This window comes from Coloeus monedula (assembly GCF_965178545.1).
Source record: "Coloeus monedula genome assembly, chromosome: 3".
NCBI lineage: Eukaryota > Metazoa > Chordata > Aves > Passeriformes > Corvidae > Coloeus > Coloeus monedula.
In genome coordinates this window covers 108,618,809-108,636,954 of record NC_138783.1, presented here as the reverse complement: position 1 = coordinate 108,636,954, position 18,146 = coordinate 108,618,809, and the positions used below count along the sequence as shown (strand labels likewise).

The following is an 18,146-nucleotide window of genomic DNA, read 5'->3' as shown; positions in this document are numbered from 1 at the left end:
TGATGAAGGTAAACTTATAATACTAATTATTTAAATTTTCTACTGAAGTGTTCCTAGGAACTCAGGGCTGCAGTTAGCTGTTCACCAGAGAATATTAACTCCAGCAAACAACTTCTATATCTGTAAATTCATTGCCACTTGTGTTTTAAACTTACAATGAATAACGAGATTTCCTAAACAAATCTCTCTATGATTTACCTGTCATGCAAAGAATGGAGAGAAAATTTTGAAAAGTCTCTTACTTAACTTCCTACAAAACATCAGGAGGAAACAACCTTCCTTTTAAAAAGAATTGTGTAAACTCAGGTTTAAACAGGTTAAGTAATTGCATTGCTAATTTAATTTTCTTTATTTAGGTTTGCTTTTCAAGTGTGTGTGCAGACTTTGCAGCTTAATGGAATATTTTGAGCCCATAACTGGTATTTTCAAGACTTTCTTTTTTACATCGTAGAAGGTCAGGATAGTATCAGGATGTTGCTTCATATAAGTAGTCTATGTGGATGTGAAAAATGGTGTGCTAACTGAGAAAAAAAATACAACCTTTTTTCAACTCAAAACTGCTCCTGTAACTCTCTTCTCAGGAAAGAAGGCATCTACTCACCCTAAACATCTCTGCATAGAGTTTTCATGTGGACCCCAACCTTAGGCCTTACAGCAAGCTTTAAGTGCTTGTACTTCTAATTCAGTCTGCAAGGTAAACAGATATGAGAGGATGGGATGGGACAGGATGGGATGGAATGAGGCAGGATGGGATGGAAATTTCTGTGAGAGTGCTCAGGTGTGGTGTTAGCTGATTGAGATGGCAATTTCCTGTAGCTGTCATTTAGTGGATTGCACACTAACCTGGCAAGCCGACCTCTCTCTATGCTCGGTGCTGGTGTTTACTTTGAACATGGAACAAATGGGAAATATTGTCAGCTGTTCCTGCTCTTCTGGCTGCTTTGCCATAGGGTATCTGTCCCTCCACATCTGATGGTTCTCACGTTTATTTTCATTAACATCAGTAGCAACTCACTGCCCACCTTCCCTGTGTGTTGCCTACAGCAAGTAGGACAGTGGTGGTATATCGAGCCCATGGTTCCTTCTGCACCCACCTGACATAGGAGTAACTAAACATGAGGCCAAAGGGGTCTGTGCTCTCCTTCTCCATGCACAGGAACACATTTTCCCCACTGTGGAGCTTTTCAGTCGCAGACATGTGGCGCAGCCGCCTGTTCTGGCTTGCACTTCTATATGAGTCACAAAATGTGTTTGAGAGTATGGGCTCAGTAGGTATTAATTGCTCCTGGATGATTTTGTATTTTTGAGGGGGGCAGAGAGAGAGATAATATTTGATTAACAGAAAAATAGAATGTTAAAAAACATATCCATTTTATTTTTTTAATAATTTGTGTGTTCCTTTTGTCATGTCTTGATGGTTAAGAAATGTCTTTATAAAAAGGTATCAATAATACTCCCCTCAAATTCTTAGCTCTCACATTTTGCTTCAAATTGTTTTCCTAATACTAGTGATCAAGAAAAGAAATGTTTGTACTCTCTGTAAGCTCAGTACTAGATAACCTATTTTATTTAATATTGAGATCCTAGAGAATCATGTAACTCTTAGTTCCCCCAAATAAAAATATTTGAATTGACTACTGAATGTTTCTGAAATGATGTTATCTAAGGTATTGGCTATTTATTGTTAAGAATGCTGATAAGCTTTTGGAATGAGACTGGTTGTAATTACAAGTTGAATACTTCCCTTTAAAAAACCTCAATCAAAATATACTCATTTTTTAGTTATCTGAACAGCTTCAGAATTGTTATGTTTTCCACATAAGGTATCAGAGCTGCCTTTCTAATTTCTTCTCTAACTACTTCATGACCCTGTGGACTCTAAACCTAACCCCAGAGTTTATTAGTCCAGAGCAAAAGTCAAACTTTGTTATGAACAGGATTTAAACAAACAAACAAACAAAAAGGCATAGGAAAACTCTTAATAGCTGAAACATTTTTATCATTTTCACTCCCCAGGGCAACAAGCCTGAGTTTTGGAACATCAAGTCAAGGCTGTTTGGTGAAGTGTGATGCTGCCAACATCTTCTTGGAGGATAGAGCCAGAGTCAATGGAAAATGGGCCAGCAAAATTACATCATAAACAGTTCAGTATCCATGCTAAATTCATTGAATCTGAAATTAAAGACACAATGGTGTTCTTCAACCTCCACTCAGTGGGCTATTTAGGAGGTGAAGAGATGTGTTTATACAAAAAAAAAAAAAAAAAAGCAAGGGAGAACTTGCAGCCTTCATAATATAAGGAAACTCATTGTTATGAGGTTGCTTACATTTTTTCTGTTGCCAGCCACATTAACCTATTTCTCAACTGGGTTAGAAAAAGAGTTCTAATAACAGCACAACAGATAGGGGGTGGGAGTGAAGGAATATAGTTACTCTAGTTAATAAACTAAGTCTGTTACAGAGTTTTTTTTAGTGCTGACAGATTTTTGCCATCCTCTTGATCACAACAGAAGACAAACAAAAATCTCTCTGTGCTAGACTATCAAGTACAAAATCATTCGGAAGTGTATTAGACATACAGGGACATATTTGTGTTGCTGATCTGTCTGGATGGCCTCCAAAAAAGCCAGTTGCTTGATGTAGGTCAGCCAGAGTACAGAGCTTTGCATGACAAAAGAAACCACAATACAGTCAAAAAGCAAGTGGGTATTTTGCCCTTTATTCTTCATTGGCCTTTGTTCTATTTTGAGCTTACTTTACTATGGTGGGTTTTTCTTCCTTCTTTGGATTTTAATTAAAGTCTCCTTAGGTTTACTAACTTGATTTTTTTTTTTTTTTTTTTTTTTTTTTTTTTTTTTTTGGTTATTTTAGTTTAAAAATTAAGGACTCCTGTTTACTAGGCCACTTTCCCCCAAATCTCACTGCTTTATCTATAATTTAATGTGTCATTAATGCACAATATCTAAATAAAACTTTGTGAATTTTGATCAGGCGGGTATAACAAGCTTTCTGGCTATTTTGAAGCTGATTATCACCCATTATATAACATATACATGGTTTTCACAGCTGTGCAGTAATAGAAAAATCTTACTTTGTATCTAAGCCTCACAATATTTAACTCTGAACCAGATCACATTGAAGGTGTTTGATGTTGGCTGCCAGGTGAGAACTGGGTCCCCACTAAAATTCAAAAGGCATTTTGGTGCTCCTTTCCTTGCAGCCAAGATTTCATCTTGCCACAGACTGCAAATATGAATTCTTTTTCTCTTTGTTTTTCCAATTTTCTTCTCCCACACAAATCAATCATACACTCATTCAGATTTATTAGATTGACTCTCAAATCTTAGTGCTGCAACTGAGAACAGAATCAGACCCAGCAATGCATTTTGCCTTCAAAATAATTAGGTGCATTCTATACAGTCTTCTATTTCTGTCCAGCTATGTATGCTGTCTGGAGAACCTATATGCTGAATTTACACAAGCTGTGCAACAGGGTCCTTTTATAACACGGACTACCCTGATTAGAGAGAGCCTTATAAAGACAGAGCACCACACTTGGATAATTCACGTGCATAGAATCCACATACAGACCCAAAGTTTTTGACCAGGCAGAGTAAGTTTTTCTGATCATCACACTGTGCCTTTTTTAAAATAAAGTGCTATTTGCTTATGGCTAAACCTTATATGTGGCTATTGCACGCACAGTTCAGGCTGCATTGTCAAAAACCAAAACACCTTCATAAAAAATGATGGAGCCTAAGAATTAGGGCAATGACAGTTTTTGTTGGTTTTCGTTTGTTTGTTGGTTTTCATTTGTTTGGTTGGTTTTTTTTCCATTTTATTTTTGTGTTCCAACAGAACTTATGTCAAGCATAGAGCACGTGAACACACAACACTTTCCTTCTCTGTTCCCCACACAGAGCTGTTCACAGAAGAGGAATACTTAGGAGGAATGTTTCTAAAGCCACAGACAGCTTCTCCATTTATTTCAGGTTTTGTGGTTTGTTTCTCTTTTCTTTTTGTTTGTTTTTCTTATATTTAATATTAAGACAAAACATTATAAGCAAAACTTTCTTTAAGTAGTGTGAGTATCAAATAGTATCCGTCAATCCCTGAATCATGCTATTCAAAGTGCTTAGATCTACACTAAAAGTAGAGGAACAGAAAAGTACTTCCCACGTGGCTAAGGAAACACCTACCAATTGTCTAAATGTGACTGTGGTCAGATAATTTCATCTTATATTTATTCCACATCCCAGTCTTTATACCAGGGCATGTAAAGGGGAAAAAAAATAATGCATTGCTTTCAGAGGATCCTGGGTATTTGGGACTGTTGTGGTTTAAGCCCAGATGGAAAATAAGTACCACACTGCTGCTCGCTCAACCCCTCCCCTTCTCCCCCTCTCATCCCAGTGGAAACCAGGACAGGCATCCAGATGAATGAAGGAAAATGCCATCAGTGCCTGACAGGTGTCTGTAAGAGCAAATAAATAATAGCTTTCTTGAAGCAAAAATGCAAAGCTCTCTTAAAATTTTATGTGACTTGGCAGCCTAATTTCTATTTTGTGGATGTTTGGCACATGTCCAGAGACACCATAATAAAGAACAGATTGTAGAAAAGGACTTGAGCTAAATCTCAGAGAAATAAACATTTTAAGCAAATAAAAATCGGTGCACACCTCAAAAGTCTATTTTCTTCTTATGCAGATACTGAGATTTCTTGACTTTCACAACAGGAGCACATTCATTTCATCCCACACTGTCAGTTCTGGATTGCTCCCACAAACATCCCCCAAACTGCAGTCTCCCCGCTCACTTCTCATTAAGAAGACCAAAATATTATAGGATATACTTTTCTGGTTTGTGACAATCATGATGAGCAAACCCCACATATCCATTATATCGGCTGATATCATTCAGCTGCCATAAAAATATCTAAAGCTAATTAATTACATAAATAGATTCTAAGGCCTGTTTGCCAGGACACCAGTTACGATTCAGTGGGGGTAAATCAAACCCATGACTCTCTGACAGTGTGCTGCAACCTGTAACTCTACCCCAGCTCCTCTGCTTCTGCCAGCAGGGACTAGCAAAGAGCTTGGCCTGAGTATGTTGCAGAGCTGCACCACTCCTCTCTCTTTCTAAAACCAGAAAGGACTTCCTGTTATTTAAGACATAAATATGAGCAAGGTGCTCATTTAAGTTGTCTTAAAGATGTCTGGATGTAAACACAGTGGTGGGCTTTTTTTCTTCCCTGTCAGCCATGGTACATGCATTATTTGCAACTCCTCAAAGATAGAATCATACATAAAAATAAAACTAATTTATTTATTCATTAAAGTGAATAAAGTGTTTTTAATACTTCCAGGTCTGATTTAAATATTAATTTTGTATAAATAAAGTTTATTCTGAAAACAATTATATTTCTGGTAATCATGTCATTTTTTCTGCCTGAGTTCTTACTGAATTCATGTCAAAATTAATAAAGTTTTATTTATCGTTACAAGCTAAAACCAAATGAAAGAAGATTTCTTCGTCCTGAATATATCATTTTAAAGCAAATACAGTTTTTGGAACATTAAAATACAAGGGACTCTGAAACCCACAGGAAAATAATGTTTTGCTCTTATGTTTTTTTTGAAAATAACACTTTCTATAATACAACGTGACAAACCAACTGCAATGCTGTCTTTTTTTATTCCCCTTTGGTTTGGAAGTCATCAGTGTACATATCAGCAGGACTCTGCACTTCAGTGCCTATTGCCTCACTTGTCTTACTTGCCTGACATTTGCAAATGTTATTTGCAGGATTTTGAAAGTTGGAAAAGAAAAAAAAATTAAGTGCTTAAAAAATAAAATCCACAACCACATTAATACTTTCCAGGACGTGTTAAAAATAGGGTTGCTTTTATATTTATAAAAGGGATACAACAAACTCATTCTTAAAATAAGAACTAAAAAAATCCCAAACCCAAGAAAGTGAAAACGAAACCGGCTCTAGTTTCTACACACTCTGTAGTGACTACTGTGAAGCAACTGATACAGATTGGGTATCTTCTTTTGTTTGACAGGTATCTATCAAGTTACATGTTAGATGATCAGACTGTAGTGTTACCCCAAATGAGGGTCTTTGTAAGGGCAGGGAAGGAGCAGTGCACATTACGGGAGTAGAAATGAAACTGGAGCTCTCAGTGAGCAATGGGGTCCTTCTAAGAACAAAAACTTTCCAAAAGAGGTGAGCTGCAGCAGGCATGGCCTTCAGGAATCAGACTAGGCAGGCCAACAAAATGGATGGTGCTTCTGATATCAACATAGCTTTGTCCAAGCATTCCCAAGAGAGGTTATAAACAAACAAACAAAAAGTCTAAAACTATACTAATGAAGCAAAAAAGTTTCCTATCTATACAGCAGTCTCTTCATTTAAAAAAAAAAAAGTAAATATACAAATTCCAATGACATATAAAACAAAGTCAAAAATGTGAATGGGAAGAGACATGGGTAAAACAGGAAGACTGATGCTACAAAGAAATTGCAAAAACATATGTACAAGACCCTGTTTTTCCTCGTTTATCGATTGTAATGCATGTTTAACAGCAGCAGTCGAGGATGTAGTTCCAGGCACCAGACTGCAGACTCTGCTCCTACTCAAGGGGGTTGACAGCCCCTTGCATGTCGGTCACCAAATGACACTTGATATACTGGTCTCCCGTGGCAAGAGGGGCAGTATGGCACTGTTTGTGTGAGCCTCTTCGGGGTTCTGCTCCCTGTTAGTTTTTGTCTGCGGCCGCTGCCCATTTATTAGTGTCATGGGGATGTTGCAGTAGGTGTGCTGGTTACCTATTGAGGTAAGCGGCAGGGTGCCGGCAGGAGGTACATCGTATTCATAGCTTCGATAATAGTGTTTCTGGCGCATCTGTGAATGATATGTGTTATGAAAGGTGGAGCGCAGGTCTGGATGGGCAGTGGCAAGAGCAGTGGAGGTGGCAGCAGCCATGGAAATTGCGGAGACTGTCTGCAGTTCCCCAAAGGGCCCCTGCTCACTGACATCTAAAACCTGCTCGTTTGTCATGGGTTCAATCCTCTTAAAAGGCATTTCGTACTGTAAACGTTTCCAGAACTTGGAATTCAGCTTGTTGCATTTTGGTCCATGCCATTTAATGACAGTGAGGAGCTTGATGGTATGTTTTAGGGCCTCAACCTCCTGGTAGTTCATAACTCCTCGTAGTTCACTGCATTCAATCAGTATCACTTTGATTTCTCCCGTGACTAACATATTTCGAAGCCTCGTTTCCAGTTCAAAGATGCTCCAACCTCTTCTTACCACGTAACTTGGAGTCATGACAATGATCAGTCGCTTGCTTTGGTCTACACATCTTGCCACATCTTCAATGTAGGCTACAAAACAAAACAATTGCTCAAAAAACAATCTAAGAAAACAGTCTGCTCTCATACATTGGTGAGAAACAACAGAGGCAAATCCCTGCTCCCAGAAGATCTCACTGAAGTATGCAAAAACATCAATGGCAAATGTGCCAAGCTGGCCTGGCAGAACACTGTCTTGAGCAACCTGCTCTATATGGCCCTGCTTGAGCAGGGAGGTTGGAAAAAGATGACCTCCACAGGCCCTTTCCAACCTCAACCATTCTGTGATCCTGCAAAACATCTATTCCCACACGTGCTATGAATTGTCAGTGTTTGTTCATGAGCTGTGGCTTTGTATCATCTATATCACTATTGGAACAAATATGCCCATCATGATTTTTACCTTTAAAAAGGCAAAGTCACCCAGTTAGACAACAGAGCAGCAGCCATGTGCTTCAGGACCTCAGTCTCAAACCCAAATTATACTCTAAATTGTTTGGTAGGCTTAGATTCTGGTTTTTTTTCATGGCACTGCCACACACATTCATAAGAACAGTGTTGTCTCCTGTAAATTAGTGTTTAGTTTGCGGTGGATTTAAAAAATATCCATGAGATTGTTTGAAGTTGTATGTTGTGCTTTGTCCATACCAAGCATCCTTTCTCGTATCTTTTATTAAAGGTATTGAACTTAGTCAGTGTCCATGTGGTTACACTGAAGTCATGAAGAATACTACAACAACTGACAAAACATTACTGTACTTATGTTGGAATATGTGAAAGAAACATGAAAAAGATCTACTTGTACCAACTGGAATCAATTCTAGTTTCAGTCTCTGAGAATGATCAAGTACATCCACTACACAGTGGTCTGCAGTGGACACTGACAGAATTCACTACTTTTGCCTGGTGTAGAAGTTATTACTCAGCCATTGTCTTAGTCCGAACACAACTTTTTCCTTCCTATCTGTATTTCTGCAATACTCAGAATCAAGGATATCTTTCCAAACAAAATCTAAGGAACTGAAAAGAAAGAACTCAGTATTCATTCCTAGAGATTCAAGCTCTCAAAAAAACTGAAAAATGTTAGTCTCTTTCATTTCCTTTACTTATGCATGCCCTTTCTGCACTGTTTTACCTTCAATTAAAACAATACAATTACTAAATAATAATCCTCTTATCTGGGAAATGCACATTAATGTTTGGTGTCTTCACCATGCTCTAAAACATGGGAGAAAAGATGACATTCTGAAGGAGTAGGTATATAAACAAGACTAAAGCAATCACTGCAATCACTCATTTTCTCCTTCAAAAACACATGAGGATAAAGACATTACTTACTTCCTGTGGGAATCAAATCTCTATCTGGTATGAACAACTTGTATCCATAATGCTTTTCCAGCATATCTGGTAGAATCTCAAGAGCAAATCTTTCTTCTTCTCCAGTTTCTTGATTCCACTGGTCAGGATCCACTTTGGTATAAGATAGATATGCATCATAGTCCTTGTTGTCTAGGGAAAGACAGAAATGAAGTTAGTTTATTCCTTATTCTAGCGGTTTTCCCGGATATTTCCCCAGGAATTACTTCTGGGAGACTTTTCCAGGAATAGGAAATGGTTTAGATTAAATGGCAAGCTTTCACCCAATCTACAGATATGCATCCGTTCAGATATCCTGTGTCACCTGGTAGACATAATCCTTAGTTACACAGATGCAGGGAAGGAGGGGTCCATATCCATAGACAGAAGTCAGTTTATGTAAGAATACAGATGAAGAAAATCCACTCAACTGCAGGGTGACAGCTCATAGCACAAAAGTCAAAAGTCACTGTGAAGAGTTTGCATTCTTCTCTAACATAAAAGGGAAAAGAAGAGCATGGAAATTCCTAAGCTAATGTGCAAATGTCTATGCTGCACAGTACAAGCATTTCAGTTTTGCCAGAATTTTACTGTAAATTTAGGACCTGGGGCTGAAATGCTCTAATTGTACGTATAGAATTCCTTGTAAAACTCTTTAGCTCTCCAGGTCTGAAATTATTGCAAAGCTTAAATCTTTGCAGCGTCAGCTCCTGATAACGCAGTTTAAGTGTCTTGAATTCTGTGCATTTAAATTTGCAAATTTAATGTTGCATTAATGTACATTTCATTACTTAACTGTGCGTTACTTCAATATGAGAAATAACCATGCCTGTGTTTTAAATGTGCTTGGTGTGCCTACTTGAAAGACTGAATCAAAAGAGCCACCATTAATTTTCATTAGGAGGTCAATAATACCAAGTGCTCTTGAACTAATTCAGTGGAATAAGAGGTCACATTTTGACTTTTGTTGTGAAGAAAGCAGAGGAAAATCAATGGCAAGAGTAATGAAATGTTAACATCCTTCTAACTCTCTTGACAACATTATGCACAGACTACTGAGAATATCAATTGCTTGTAAAAGAGATCTGATTGAATACTCTAAATACTGTGTGTCATAAGTAATGTTATATTCAATCAGTGCTGACTTCATTTATTCATTGAGCTGGTCCTTTCTTCATTTTGCACCTTTTGTAGTCGGGTAGCATTATTTAGAAAAGCCTGCCAGCTGTAGGGTGGATGCAAAGAGTGTAAATGAAATTAATTGAGCGGTGGTAATCTTGAACAGTCCTCTCTCCCTTCTGAGGAACCATGTGCACTACGCTCATTTGCAGATGACAAAACAAATTTGGTTGTACTATTACTACTTTTAAACTTTCTAATGTACTATTACTACTTTTAAACTTTCTAAACCCTCAACCATGTGCTCATTCTGTGCCCTGTGCATCTTTTGTGGGATATTATCTATTGGATTGTTATAGCCACAGAAAGAAAAGCCCAAAACAAACAAAAAACAACAACCAAAACACAGCCAAAAAAGGAAACTAAGAAAAAGAGAAGCCCTGCCTTTTATGGTTAACACTTTCCATGATTTTTTTGAGTATTTGTGAAAACGTGTCCTTTAATGACAGACAAGCACCTGCTGCCTTTGACAACACATTAAAATAAGACTGATTGGATCAAGTATGATATAGAGGGAAATGACACAGCAGGTTTTTGTTTCTACAGTAGGACAGTGTTAACCCAGCAAAAGAGTTGGCACACAGTGAAGTCAACAAATATGTGGGGAAGTTATTACAACTGGCAAAATGCTGGTGCTGCAAGGCCATATTCTATTGTCACCTCAGTAATGGTCTTGACCATGGTACATGCTTGAGCCCAGTGTCGCTCTGTTCAAAGTCTTTGAGTAAAGATGAGAATGTATAATTTCACAAAGGGACAAAAAAATAAGAAATTATGCAGAATTCAAACTGGTTTAAAGGCTGAGTATTGTCTGTTAAGATGGTTTGCACAATCTTACTTGGAGGGGAAATTATTCGTGCTATGACACATTCAAAGTACACTTTTTTCATATCATGGAGGCTCCAGCATCTCCACTAAATACAGCTGCATCATCCTGTATTGCAGGGAAAATATCTTTCCCTCCTGGTTTTATTAGTATTTGTAGGGCAAAGAATGGTTGGGGTCTAGGGTATATCTGAATAGATGTGTTCAGGCATCAGGCATGTGGAAGCTCTGGATTAGTTCATCACAATGAGATCAAATGCAGCCTGTGCTCAGGTTGTGGTACATTCAGTCTGCAAATGATTCAGTCAGCCCCAAACCACTGCTACTGCAAGACTCCAGGTAAAACAGACTGTGAGTTAGAAACTGTCATATCATTTCAACCATTACATGGGGTTCAAAGTGAGAAGTTTGTAAGTGAGCAATGGTCATGGAGCTGTACTCAGCCACAGGTTTAGATAGACCTTAGGGGCAAACACTGAGGGTCAAATCTCAGCTTCATTAATAACACATGGAAAGATTACTTCATTTGGTGGCCCAGGATTTTAGCCAAAGTACCTGTTGCATCACTGGAATATGCATTCTTTAATGCTGTCCATTCCTTTTGATACTCATCCAAATGCAGAGTATGCTATCATACTCCCCGTAACTTTCTACAATGTTAATCCAGAAGAAGTGATATAAATATTTAGGGGATGAAGCTATAAACGCTTCTTGTTATTCCAAGGATGTGCTCAGAAGCAGTCACTTAAAGGCTCAATGTAAGCATAAAATGAAACCCAGACTCTGTATGAATCTACTTTGTCACATGCAAATGGGGTCTTTGGGTAAGTAAATTGCTATCAGACATCTAAGAGCTCATCTGTATGCATGCTCTCTTAACAGCTACACATGAAATGATAAGCTGGTGCCTACATAAAGAAAGACAAAATTTCCTCTTCTACAGGGACCACTGAACAGATTTAACTTCAAATTTGCATTATAGATGTATGTGTTTTCTAATGATTTCCATGTTGCACTGCAAGAAGTCAGCAGTTTGGGCCTGTGAGGGTTTATTAGACTTAAACATTGAAGATATTTCTGCTAATGGGAGCCAGAAAAATTATATATATATATACATGAAAAATTAAAAATAATAAAAAAAACCTTTATAGAGTAATTTTTTATCAGCCATGTTCAAGCCAGTGACAAATTCCGACTTTTAGCTGGCACGATACATTTTAGCACAACACAGATTAAGAGATCAAAACAAGGAGAAATCCTACAGTGTTGCATTTCACAGCGACCTTAATTTCAGTGAAGCCCTAAGACCTAGATGATGGAGTCAGCCCATGTGTCTGTGCATCCTGAAATCCTGAGCGTAGTTTGCAGTGCCTTCAGTGACACTGAGTGCACTGGAGGCAGCTGACCATGCACAAGGGTGCTCCACAGCTCGGTGTAGCCAGCAAGGTTGGGAAGAGCTTTCATTTCCCAATCAACCGGGAACTGGACAGCTGATTCCTTCAGCAGAGTACATGCTCTCCTCTTAAGTTCTAGGATATTCATACAGGAATTAGGAGCAATGCACTGATTTAACTCAGTGTTTCAGGATTTCACAGGGAGTTTTTGGAGATAGGAGACTGGATCCTTCCAAATGCAGCAGGGAGGTGCAGTCAAACTGACACAGGAAGCTTTTGTCTTTAAAAAAACATTCTGTGTTCAGGAAAGGCTGCAAAGAACCTTTCAAAATTTCTCAGAGACTGTAGTTGCTTCAAAATTATGGCATTTCTTAACCTGTATTTACTTCACTGTTGTGGGAGCCACATTTAATATATACATTGGGATAGTGTTTATCCTTAATACAATGAAAAAATGTAATTTAATGCTTAGTTGAATAAAATGCTTAAATCCTAGGTCTTTCAAAATACTTATACTTTTCCTCACACTATTTGCTGTTGCTGATGAAGCTCACTGTAACATTTTCTATTATTTTTAAATGTCAAGCCCTTTTAATGTTAATAAAAAATTAAGAACTACCCACACAATTTTTTCCATGGCATAGTATTTTTTAAATGTAACATTCCTCATGATAGTTCATATCCTTGTGCAGAGTGAGCAATGTTGAATTGCATGGTAGTTTTTTTTTTTTTTTTTCTACTTTGCATCTGAACTTTCTAACCTATAACAATCTCTTCATTTGGAATATAAAGATGATTTGATAATATTTTATTTTTTAAGAGAGAGATATATATCATATAGTACACATGCACTTTAAATGCTATGAAATAGGAAGAGAGAAAAAAAGCAGGAATTTTCTTTTGAATTAGCACATTTCATGCACAGAATCTACAAAACCCCATATTCAGTGGAGACATAAATTGAGTTTTTATTGTTTGAATTGCATTTCAGATGTAAATAAATAGCATAAACAAGAAGAGTTAAAAGAAACAGTTTTCCAGCAATAAAATTGTAATTAAATAAGAGAAAAATCCCTTTTTGTAACCAGTAATGTTTAGAAAGAAGAGAGCTGCGTTCTTCTAAGATGATTTTAATAGAATTTGAAATTGATATTCATAGAACAGGATTTCTTATCGTCACAATTTGCCAATAGCCAATAAGAATATATAAATGAGTGGTGAGACTGCTATTGCAAACTTACTTTGTGCGTCCCCAGGGAAGATTCAGTAATTGCAAAGTCACTAACTTCAGCAGTAATTTCAGTCTAGCTATACCTGCATAGCATAATCATTAACACAAGTGCTTTGGTGGCGCTTAAACCAATAGTAAAAGTTACATTTGAAAGTTAATAACTTAGTCACACAGAAACCTGAAGCATCTCAAAGCATTGCCATTCCTTGCTGCTTAACAGTTTTGCTGGGATGAAATCCAGGAAACGACTAACAAGTATTTCTTACCTGCTCTTCTCCTGGATTAATATATAATATAATATTATATTATATTACATTAATAATACCAGATATTATCTGGGAATTCCCATAGGTTCATCCATGAACCCTGCTGGTCTTTTGCAGTTAAATAATAGCAAGGACAAACATCATGATTACATAAGGACTCCCAGGTGCAACAGAAACTTCAGGGAAGAACCAGTTTCATCAGTCTCCTAATTTGCGCATTGATTTGCTTCCCCTCAGCAAGAAGTAGAAAATCATCTCTCATGAAAGGGCAAACAGCTCAGCCATGAAACAGTATAGCTGCCATGTACCAAATCCAAACCAGATTTCCTGAACCAAGAGAGCTCAGAAGCAGCACATTTTAATCTTATTAGGAGCACTTTGCTTTATTTCAGCAATGTGGTAGAAAAAAAAAAAAAAGCAGCCACTTTGCCACTTTCAGAACCAAAAGCGTAACTTGCCAGGCCTGGGCCCTGCTACCTTCCCTGTAACAGAGCTGCACAGAGGCCCCTGGCTTCCTTCAATTCACCAAGGTTTCCATGGCAAAGAAAGCTGAGAAGAAGACTGAGGACACCCAATATTGTAGGTGAAGGAACCTAAAGGCTGTCAGCTGCCTATAGCCTTCTTTTTTTTCTTGAGCCTAAAGCTTGACTTCTTGTCAGCATGGCTGTGAGAGAGGATATTTATGCAAATTTCATTAGAAAACTATTTACAACACATTTGGTCAGATTTTGTCTTCAATTGCTACTTATTTTTGCCAGCCTCCTAGCATAAAATTTCTTCTATTTTCCTTTTTTTTTTTCTTTTAAGATAGTGTTCACCTTTACATATTAATTCTTTGATAAAAAAACTTCCACCAATTTAAAAAGTTAAAAATGTACCCAGGTAATGGTAGTGGCAGATACCTGAAAACTCTTTCTGCTGTTAGCTGTACCACATGCTCTTTCCTTTGAAATGGAAACTGTAACACCAACGTGTGTGGAAGTTTTTAAGTAATTTTGTCTATCTGACCATGTCCAATGGTTTTTAGCCTGTCATCCATAGACTTCGGGATTTATCCATAACATAAATTAAAACTGGCATACAGATATCTACATATCCACTGGAACCTCTCAGATCTTGAAATGGCAAAAAAAAGTCAAAAGTAGCTGTTTTGGTCACTTTGAGACTCCTGTTCACTCGAAGGCAGGATCATAATGGGCACTACTGAGAGAAGTGGCTCCCCTCTCCACCTTCACTGTGGCTGCTGTGGCTGTCATGCCTGGGGACTGATCCTTGCACAGTTTGATGAGCAGGAACAGTACAACAAAGGAGAAAGTTGTCCCAGGTAAAATCATGAGAAAATTTCCACTGATTTTAGGGCGCCTGGAAGTCAGCTCATGTATTTAGATTTCTATACAGTAGTAATATCTCTTCTGATACAAAGTTTTAAGGTCACAGAGTGCAAGCTAGAAGGAAACCAGGACGTGTTGATCGCAGGTACTTGTAAATGGTTATTTTCATTTTCACTCTGTCAGTTAAAATACGATACTTTTTTCATAAAGTCATTTAAAAACTGGGAATGGCAGAAAGAGAAGGTCCTTGGAAAATAAAAATACATAAAAAGCAACTGCTAAAACACTCCGCAGAGAACGAACATGGTATAAAATCTCTTTTGTTGGAGCTCAGTGTACAAAATAATAGAAGAAATTACCACTTCTAAAAGTGGATTTCGCTAACATCATGTTAGTCCCTAAAGTGTGCTCTATGGACAAGACTTTTTAAAGTAAGCTTTTAAGATTAAAGCTGCAAAACTAAAAGGGTTGCTTGACATTTGACAAAGATTAGCCCTCAGAAAATCCCAGTGAAGTATATATTTCTGAAAATGTTGTTGTTTTCAGAACAGTACAAACAGTTCTTCATTTGCATAGCACTTCAAGCTATCATCTTTACTGCATATGTGGAGAGATCTTGGACTCAATTTTTCCTCCAACAGATTTGGGAGTTTCTGACCACCAAACTGGTAGTGGTGAGTTATGGCTCTGAGATGCAAGGTCATGCCAAACACCTGTAAGTAAAAAAGCCTCTCCTTTGCAAGGGTCAGAGTGCTTCTCTTGACCCTGTGCTCCAGTGACCCGGGGAGCTCTCGGACATTCATAGTGAGGTCCCCTGACAGGACATGGGCATGCTATGCTGCTCTGCACTGAAGGACACAATGTGGTGTCCATCACGTCATCCCCTGGGGTGGAGTCAGCTCCCACACAGTTGGAAAGCACAGGCATGGAGTCAGAGGAGAAGCACCAATATTATTATATTATAAATTAGTAGGGGACGCAGAGAATCAACCACAAAACGATAAAAGGGGGATTCAATTCCCATTCCCAGGACTGAGCTGCAGTGTCTGCAGGAGAGAGAAAAAACAGAAGTAAAGTCTAGTCCTTAGCCTGAGAATAAAACTTTGGGAAATTCAACACTGTAAGTTCGAGAAATGAGGAATCAACAGCTGTGATCACTTGCTTGATCTTCAGTATCCCTAAAGAAAGTAATAAATCGAGTTCCATTAGCTGTAAGGGTTAAATACTTTGTTTTCAAATACTTCTCACAATTTACCCATGCCTCCCACAGAAATGTGTATGTTAGTTAGCCTGAGAAAAACTGATGTGTCTAAGGCTTGGAAAAGAAAAAGGAATAGTGATGAGATTTGACATCCTGAAGGGCTTGTTCTCTGATCAGGGAAGAAATGAAGCATTGAATTTTAAAAGAGATTTTCAACAGAAAATTTTAATTGCACCTCACCTTTAAAGTGTTTCAAATCCTCTCTGGGTACAATACAGTGCACATAAAAAAAAAGACTATGATATTTTGATGTTTGCTTATCTCCATGCTGTCCTGAAGTATGACAGAACATTGTGTAAATTATGAATAGAACGTGGGCGCTCTGCTGCTGCACTGCAGGAGATGCGATTAGAATAGGATTTTAGAGTTCAGCATTTTGTGTCTGTCAATAACAAACTAAGACAAAGGAAGGGATCTCAGTGTAGGTCTGCAATTTATTTCTGCACAAGCCATGGCTTGGGCTTTTGTGGAACATTTTCTCTCCATCTTTCTTCTTTTGCATGTGTAAGTGAAAGAGACAAAGTGAAATGTGCAGCTGAAGTCACTTCATTAGCACAATGGGTTTTATCCATGTTGCCAGCATATTCAACATGGTAGAAGCTACATGTTTTCATTAGGAATTTGTAGGTAGCATTTTTCTTTTTATATTGCTGTGGTTAAGCACCCAATCTATCAGTGTTTGCACTGATCTGAGAATCCATTCTTGACCTTCTTTAACAATGACCTTTGCTCAGAAGGATAAACTGAATGGATATTGGTTTTCCTCCTTTTGAATCACAAAACAGTATACTTTAGAGGTCCCTTTTTTTGATGTTTAAAATGCATGACTCAAGTATTGTTGTTCCCAGGTGACCAATGTTTGGGATGGGACAAGAGAGAGAGGCAGGAGTGTAACACCTGGCGGAGTAAATCTGCAAATGAATTGGAGTGATTTGAGAAAATGATAATTAACAGCTATAAAAGCAAGAATTACTGATACTAATAGAGAAAAAATTGTTACATCTATCTAAACAGTTATTATTTAAAGTGTCTATTTCTGCATATTCTGACTGTTATTATATTCACACAATTTATGGAAGTAAACATGCCCATTTAAACTGGCGGCTGCTTTGTGGATAAGAGAGGATCTCAGCTTCTGAAAAAAAAGAAAGAAGATGTCTGTCAAAATCCTCCATGACTCACAGTCCCTCTGGGCCTCAGTTTCCTCCTTGGTAAAGTAAATAGAATAACCTGACTTTTTTCCTCACTGAGCGGCTACATTAATGCATCTTTTTGTAAATCCCATTGAAGGTTACAAAATGTTCTGATGTTCTTGGGCTTGTTGTTCTGTGAATTTTCTATTTTGAATCCTTGTGCATTTTTAGATGGGAGGCAAAAATGGGTCATTCCCTAGTGATTTTATTATGGAAGTCTTATATAAGGACCTGTAATTCTGCAACTGCTCTTTTCCTTATCAGTGACAGATTTAGCCATCACTTGTTTATCAGTACACATTTATTTTAATATATCACAATGGCTTCTGCCTACAGGCTGTTACCTTGACCTGTAAAAAAACTTTAATTAGTATTTCTGCAGGAAAAAAGGTTCTGTCACCAAAGACATAGTGGCAGCACAAAACATCAGGAACTCTGACCCAAGAAACCAAATCTAATTAATCAGAGCCTGCAGCTCAACCCAGTTTGCTGTTCAACAGCAATTTTGATTAGTAAGGCTAGAGGCAAAGAAGACCTCTTCCTTAAGTGCTTAGAAAGAGAAAGATGAAAATGCATGTATATGTTGGACAGAGCTGGTGCATATATTGTGGATCACTTTTGTTTAGGCTGGATATCCTTGAATCACAGAACAACTTTAATGACCATTTAGCAGCCCACTTCGTGATTAAGCAAATGAACTACAGGGTACATTCCCAAACACTCGGAACAATTTATTGAAACTGATCAG

The 18,146-nt window shown here is 37.8% G+C and overlaps 1 protein-coding gene across 1 annotated transcript in view; it reads right to left on the bottom strand.

Moving 5' to 3' along the window:
• Positions 1-6,676: 6,676 nt before the first annotated feature.
• Positions 6,677-18,146, bottom strand: part of IL1RAPL1 (interleukin 1 receptor accessory protein like 1) — a gene marked incomplete at both ends in the record, with an annotated part of 599,815 nt that continues 588,345 nt past the window's right edge. Inside the window, 2 exons of the mRNA XM_082278475.1 lie at positions 6,677-7,395; positions 8,701-8,871. Of these exons, the coding sequence (XP_082134601.1) occupies positions 6,677-7,395; positions 8,701-8,871 (890 nt within the window). The remainder of the gene's footprint in view (positions 7,396-8,700; positions 8,872-18,146) is intronic.